Here is an 8227-nt window from a genome sequence, read left to right on the forward strand (position 1 = left end):
GAGAAGGACCCTATATTCGAATAGTGACATGTAAATCTATGAGAATTCACAAGCATGTATAGAAAAAAAAATTATAAGGTCAACAAAAATTCGAATATCTTCAGTTTTCCATGTAAAAATAAATATATATATCACTTAAGTTCTATTTTATGTTTAAAATTTTTCTAGAGTATTGACAAAGCATATTTTCTTTAATGGTAGAATAGAAAATAAACATCATTATAATAAATGCATATTAATAATTACCTCAACTATCAAAATTCATATTAGAAAGAAAATCATATTTTGTTAAAAAAAAATTTTGTTCATTATATGGATTACTAAATAGTTTATATATTTTTTGCTAAATTACTAACTAGTCTATATCTATGATCTATAATCTATATAATATGTATAAAATTGAAGACGTTTGACTTTTAGTTGACCATGTAATATTTTGCTACATAAGCTTGTAAATTCTAATAATTTTATATGTGTGTGTGGAAACTGGAAATTATCTATTTTAATGAAATGTGTAAATATAGGGAATTTGAATTCAATTAATATATATATATTACAATACTCACATGGAAAAAATGTGAACTTTCAAACGTACATGTGGCAACATTTAAGAAGTCAACTAAATATAAATACAAATAAAGTTTTAAACACACAATAGTAATAATCAAATTTCATGTTTAGTGGGTTCTAGCTAGCTCGACTGGTAAAATCTCTAATGGTTGAATAAAAGATTTGCGTCATAGGTTGAAATTCTCTCAAAAAAAAAAAATTCATGTTTGGATTGAAATTCTTCAGAAACCTTCCATCAAAAAAAAGTTCCATATTTAGATGATTCTCAAAAACAAAAATTCCATGTTTAGAAAAAAAAATCATATTTAATGTTGATCTTCCCCGTGAATGCATGAGCTACTTACTTGATCTATTACAGCATCATGCTAGGTTTGATCAAGCAAAAAATGATGTGTTTATCCTTTTAGAACTAAAAGTAAAAGATAAATGTCTGGTAAGTTGTAACTCAATTGGTACTTTTTGATATTTTCAATGGAAATATTTATTGTTCAAATTTCCTCATCCTCAAATATCAATGTATCCCCAAAAAAAAAAACAAAAACAAAAAATTAAAGCCAATTCCAATTATAGGGTAAATTGACTAAATTCCACTTTTAACTCGTTTTTTGATATACAAATAAAAAAAAATGAAATTCTATTAATTAATTATTAATTACCATTTAAAATCAAGGGTGTATTTATTAATTAATCCACAGACCTGGCTGCCTTGCCACAACTAAATTTACGATTTTTTCTCCGAAGTATATCCAAATGAAAACATCCTTATCTTATCTTCAAAACCCCATTAAACCACTTCAGTCTACCTAAGTAGGGCAAACGACTTTCACTACTCTATGCTCTTCAAAATTTTCTTTCTCAGGAGATTGTAACTTTCTTTTCATAACAATGGCCAGAATAACTGTTGATCACGTAGAAGAGGAATTTACAAAGACCACAGACAAAACCAATTGTGTCTTTGGCCTTTGCTCATCACCTTCAACAGTAACCATCACACAAAAGGTATAGTCAATAAAAAATAAGTGTTCATCTTCCTCTCTCTCTTTTAAATGTGCATTTGTATAAACTGTTGCAAAAAAATATTTTGGCTTTAAAATAAACTTTTGTAAATAAAGTATAAGGAGTTGTTGTTGCTGTTATGAAACAGTGTTTTTGAGTTTTAAAAACGTACTTTTAGGCTCTCTAATTGTCTAACAAAACTGAGTGTCGCCATCTTGCTGGATTATTTGCAGTTGATTGCAGAAGCCATTGGTACGTATTTTGTGATATTTGCTGGTTGTGGATCAGTTGTTGTGAACAAGATCTATGGGTCAGTCACATTTCCAGGCATATGTGTAACGTGGGGTTTGATTGTCATGGTCATGATTTATTCTGTTGGTCATATTTCTGGAGCTCACTTTAATCCGGCAGTCACTATCACTTTTGCCATCTTTCGCCGATTCCCTTACAAGCAGGTCAGTCTTCTTCTCAAGGGCCCACCCTAATATGATAAAGGAATAAAAATTCTATGTTCTAGATTATACTCCAAATAGAATTTATGCTCTATTAGAGCATTAGCATTGGGAAATTTCAATGCTATTCTATTTTACCATTCTAAAACACCACTTTATCAATATACCATACCATTTTACAATTCCTCCACATCCCAAAACTCTATTTTTATTAAAATATTATTTTTTAACCCATTTTTTATTATTTCTTCCCAACCGTTCAGCTCATTTTCCTGGGCTTTTCAACAGCCATTTTTGTTCCTCTCTCCCAGCACCGGTTCAACACACAACACACACCCATTATACAACGATCAACATATCCAAACCCATCACCACACCCACACACACACAAACACAAACATCAAACCAGAAACAAAGCCACACACAAACAGAACCCAGCAACAAAGCCACGCACAAACACAACCCAGCAACAAAGCCAAGCCACACACACAAACACAAACCCATTCAAAAACCGAACCACCGATCAAAAACCCAGGCCAGGCCACCAATCCATGCCGCCGATCAACCAATCCACACCGCCGATTTGAAACCCAGGCCACCGATCAAAAACCGGAGCAAACCCATTCAAAAAAATCATCACCGGAGCAAACCCATTCAAACCCATTCAAATAAAATCAGTACCGGAGCAAACCCATTCAAACCTATTCAAAAAAACATCATCACCGAAGCCACCGGAGCAAACCCATCCAATAAAATCATCACCGAAGCCATCGGAGCAAATCCATTCAAAAAAATGAGAAAGATGAGAGAGCAGAGACGAGAGACAAGATGGAGAGCAGAGATGAGAGAGCAAACCCATTCAAAAAACATCATCACCGGAGCCACCGGAGCAAATCCATTAAAAAAAAAAACATCACTGGAGCCATCAGACCAAATCCATTCAAAAAAATGAGAGAGATGAGAGAGCTGAAACGAGAGAGAAGACGAAGAGCAGAGACGAGAGAGAGAGAGAAGGGCACAGACAAAATGAGAGAGATGAGAGACAGAGGAAAGAGAGTAGAGATAAAATATTTTTTTTTTATACAATACCGCTACAGTGCAATTCTAAAGATAGAATTGCATTGTAGCAAGTATTGCAAAAATTTTACAATACTTGCCTTTGCCATTTCCTGATGTAGATGATATTAAGGTTACAAATGCTAAATTTCCCTTAGATATAGCATTAGCATTTTCCAATGCTAATGCTCTTAATCACAGTCCATACATTATAAAGTAAACAAAGTTAAAAATAAATAAATAAATATAGACATATAATGCCTTTTTTTCTCAATTAGGAAGAGCTAATTAGTTGCAAGACTCTTGACTATGACATAATACAATTGGTGGATGGAATATAAAAATTTTTGCAATGAGTTCACACACCCAGAGGACTTTTATTCCTTTAAAATTGTATTCACTCATTATCATTAGAATTGCACTGTAGCTCAATTGTAAAACAAAAAACATTATTTTATTCTCCCACTGACTGAAGCTCTCTTCTCAACACTCTCTCTCATTTCTCTGTCTTCTCTTTTCTCTCTTCCTTTTGTTCTATGGCTGCTCTCTCCTATCCTCAAACCCAAACCTCCATTTTTCTCAAACCCAAAACCCCGTGTGGTGGTGGTGGTAGCGACAGAGGTAGGCGTGGATCCTCCAATACGACGTCGTCTTCCTGTAGCGGTGGCCTGGGTTGTGTGGCAGTGGTGGCGAAGTGGGTCTGGGTCGGTGGTTTGTGGTGGGTTCATCTGTGATGTGGCATGGCGGTGGCAGTGGATGTGGGTATTCGGTGGTAGTGGGTAGTGGGATTTTGGGTCAGTCCTTGCACGGCGGCGGCATGGTGGGAGTGGGTTTTGGGTCAGTCCTTGCACAAAGACTCATTTCTGGTGGTGGTTTCTATGGTGGTGCTGTGGAGTTTGGTTTTGGGTTTTAGATTTGTTGTGATTTGCTTGTTTGATTTGGGTGATTTTGGTATGGATTTTTTGTTGTGATTTTGCTGGGGTGGCAGGTGGTGCAGCAGTGGTGTTGTTGATGGTGGTGATGGCAGCTTGTGAGATCGGCGTGGGGTTGATGGTCTAGTAGTTTTGGTGATGGGTTTTGGCCGTGGGTATGGGTGGCGATGGGTATGGTTGGTCAGGTTCATGGTGGTGGGTATGGGTTTGCTGGAGGTTGAGGCCGGTGCTAGAGGTTGAGGAAGAAAGAGAGGAAAAGGAAGAGAAAAAGAGAAATAGTAAAAAAAGATTAAAAAAGAATATTTAAATGAAATGGGAAAAAAATAGAATTTTGGGATGTTGAGTGTATTGGAAAATGGTATGTTATAATTGATAAAGTTACTTTTTGGGATGGTAAAATAGAATGGGATGAGATTTTCGGTTGTGGATGCTCTTAGGACACAAGAATTCACCCACATTTCCTAGTTATAGTATATAGACAAAATTTTTTCTCATCCACAATCCAAATTCTAATATATTGTAAATGCTTAGGAGTAATTGACAGTAATAGTATTTTTCCTCTAAATGTGATTGGGAACACATGTCACAATATTTGCTGGATAATATCTATAAATACATAGTACATGATTTGCCATTGTATACTGCAGGTTCCTCTATACATTGTAGCTCAACTGATGGGATCAATTCTTGCCAGTGGCACTTTGGCTCTAGTGTTTGATGTAACCCCTAATGCTTACTTTGGAACTGTACCAGTTGGATCGAACTGTCAATCCTTAGTTCTGGAAATTGTGATATCCTTCCTCTTGTTGTTTGTCATCTCTGGTATTGGCACAGACGACAGAGCTGTATGTGCTCCAAAAACACCTTAATATTTGTTAATCAACTTTCGAATTTCAAAAAAAAAAAAAAAAAAAAAATCAAACACGTTTGTAAGTCAATAAATTCCTTTTTTTTTTCTTTTTTTTTTTTTTGTTCGACAGACAGGTGAACTAGGAGGGATTGTCACTGGAATGACTATACTATTGAATGTTTTAGTTGCAGGGTAATTCTCTATTCTTTGACAATGAGTAATTATATACTATTAAATGTCTTCGTTGATGGGTAATTCTTTATTATGTGATAATTAACGAAAGGTCCTGATTTCTAATTTGAACTTAGAGCACTATCATCAGGTGTGCCAAATGCCAAATATTTGGCATTTGGCACACCAAACAACAAAAATAGACTCTCATGAGGTGTGCCAAATGCCAAAAAATTTGGCACACCGCTCCAGTACCGTCTCAAATATGAGACGGTACGAACACAAATGCTATAAATTTTTTTCCTTATTTTATTCTCTTTTCTCTCTCTCCGCAACACAGTTCTCTCTCTTTCTCTCCTTTCTGGTCTCCATCTCTCCTCTCCATCTCTCTGTCTCTGCACCTCTTTCTCTCTCTTTTTTTTTTTTTTCCTGAGAAGGCGATTCCGATCTCAGTTTCATTTTTTTTATCTCTTCGTCTCTGCGCCTCTTTCTCTCTCTCTTCTTTTTTTTTTCCCTGAGAAGGCGATTCCGATCTGAACCTCTGCTCGCCGATTGAAGCTCGCCAATCTGAACCTCTGCTCGCTGATCTGAAGCTCTACTCGCCCAGGGGTGGTCGCCGATCTTTGCTCGTCATCCTCCATAGTCGCCGATCTTTGCTCGTCGTTCTCCACAGTCGCCGTTCTTTGCTCGTCATCCTCCACTCTTGCTGCCGATGGTTGGTTGAGTTTGGTCATTGATTGATTTGTTGGGTTGGGGTTTTGTTGAAGATTTTGAGTTTTTTTTTTTTTTTTTTTTGGTTGAGGTTTTTGGATTTGGAATTTGTTGGAGGATCCGGTGATTGTGGTTGTTGTGGCGGTGGTTGTTGTTGTGGCAGTGGTTGTAGCGGTGGCTGTTGGACTTGGTGGTGACTGGACTGTGCATTTGTATTTTTGCTGTGTTTTGGGTAAATATATTATTTTAATGTGTAGGAAATATTATTTTAATGTATAAAATTGAAGTATAGAACATCTGATAAATGGTATGTTGTAAAATGATGTTCTAAAATGATAAAGTGGGTTTTTGGTGTGTTAAAATGACATTTTTTTTAGAGAGCTGATGAGAATGCTCTAAGTCCCATATTTTTAGTTGGAAATGACCTCACACTCAAAATTTGATTTTCTTCATTTTTTTTCCTGGTTTATAAATTTTGCTTATGTTGTGTAACAAAAGAAAACGTACACAAAAGAAAAACTTCAAGTCTTCGACCAAAAACCACACAAAAACACTATTCTTAACGTTTTTTTTAATTTATTTTTTTGAATTTTTTTTACTCCATGACTTGGTTGTTAAATGTTAAGTCAACGTGAATATATCATAAAATTACTAGATTACATATATCTTATTAATTACTTTGATGTGTGTCTTAATTTTACAGGTTTTGAATTTATTTTTGCATCCTTAGCCTATTTTATAATATAGGAGTACTATATAAAACCGAATACTTTAATTTTTTTATTGACTTTATAAGATTGTGCTATATAAACTTTTGAAACCTCAAAATATAACAAAGATTTTATTTTTATAACGTAACAACAATTTCGGAATTTTTTTTCATTTAACTATTTTCAATTATAAAAGTAAGAAAGTGACCAAGCTGATTTGATACCATTCATAATCGGTTTGTCACAACTCACAAGTTTTTTTCTTTTAAATTTTTAACTTGTTCGTTTATATCAAAATTTTAAAACCTTGGTAGACTTTAACTAGCATTCAAAAAAAAAAAAAGTAATCGGTAAAAAGCTGTTTCTATGTTCTAAACAGTAAACACACAATGATTGCTCTATGCTAACACGATTTAGAACAAAATGTTTGCAGGCCAATTTCAGGAGCTTCAATGAATCCAGCAAGGAGTATTGGGCCTGCTGTTGTAAAACATGTCTATAAAGGATTATGGGTCTATGTAGTTGGGCCAATTATTGGAGCAATTGCTGGAGCATTTGCTTATAATCTAAGGCGATTTTGGCCCATTAGCATTTATTTTTAAAATATTTAGGCCCGAAACACTGTTTGGGAAATATATAGCAATATACCACTTTTTTAGGTACTCGAGTTTGGCAAGCTCGAGTACCATGTTTTTTTAATCCACTATCGCCCCATATTCAAGGAACCCTATAGTGGCGTTTTTAATCACTATAGTGACGTTTTCGGGCCAAAAAACGCCACTATAGGGCCCCTTGAACATGTTATGGGGACTTATAAAAAAATTTTGCAGGAAAACGCCGCTATAGGGACAAAAAACGTCACTATAGGGCTTAAAAACGCCACTATAGGGCCCCCTGAACATGTTATGGGGACTTATAAAAAAATTTTGCAGGAAAACGCCGCTATAGGGACAAAAAACGTCACTATAGGGCTTAAAAACGCCACCATAGGACCCCTTGAACCTGTTATGGGGACTTATAAAAAAAATTTTGCAGGAAAACGCCGCTATAGGGACCAAAAACGTCACTATAGGGCTTAAAAACGCCACTATAGGGCCCCTTGAACCTGTTATGGGGACTTATAAAAAAAATTTTGCAGGAAAACGCCGCTATAGGGCCCGAAAACGTCACTATAGGGCTTAAAAACGCCACTATAGGGCCCCTTGAACCTGTTATGGGGACTTGTAAAAAATTTTGCAGGAAAACGCCGCTATAGGGCCCGAAAACGTCACTATAGGGCTTAAAAACGCCACTATAGGGCTCCTTGAATATGGGGCGATAGTGGATTAAAAAAACATGGTACTCGAGCTTGCCAAGCTCGAGTACCTAAAAAAGTGGTATATTGCTATATATTTCCCAAACAGTGTTTCGAGCCTAAATATTTTAAAAATCAATGCTAATGGGCCAAAATCGCCTATAATCTAATAAGATTCACAGACATGCCTCTTAAGGACTTAGTTCGGAGTGGGTCATTCCTCAGAGGTACTTCAGCTAAATAAGTGCATAGAAAATCAACGGAGACAATTTTGATGTGAGTGGACTATGAAAGGTGAAGAAAAAAAATGATGGATTCTTGTTAAAGTGATAGACAATTACTCACAATTTGTCTCATCCGAGTTATGACAAAATTGTGGTCTAAGTTAAAATAACTTAGAATTACATTGCTACTTACGGTTTTGTTAGATGTAAATTAAAGGGCTGATTATTAAAATAGATTTTGGATTTGTGAATTAAACCAAG

General features: G+C 35.5%; 1 protein-coding gene across 1 annotated transcript; it reads left to right on the forward strand.

Annotated features, from left to right (window-relative positions):
• The first annotated feature begins 1411 nt into the window (after positions 1 to 1411).
• Positions 1412 to 7986, forward strand: LOC126707410 (probable aquaporin NIP-type). The gene is made up of 6 exons (XM_050407025.1): positions 1412 to 1569; positions 1800 to 2021; positions 4654 to 4851; positions 4987 to 5048; positions 6882 to 7003; positions 7898 to 7986. The coding sequence occupies exons 1-6, from the start codon at positions 1456 to 1458 to the stop codon at positions 7984 to 7986; spliced, it is 807 nt and encodes a 268-aa protein (XP_050262982.1). The 5' UTR covers positions 1412 to 1455.
• The last annotated feature ends 241 nt before the right edge of the window (positions 7987 to 8227 follow it).

This window comes from Quercus robur, chromosome 11, assembly GCF_932294415.1.
Source record: "Quercus robur chromosome 11, dhQueRobu3.1, whole genome shotgun sequence".
NCBI lineage: Eukaryota > Viridiplantae > Streptophyta > Magnoliopsida > Fagales > Fagaceae > Quercus > Quercus robur.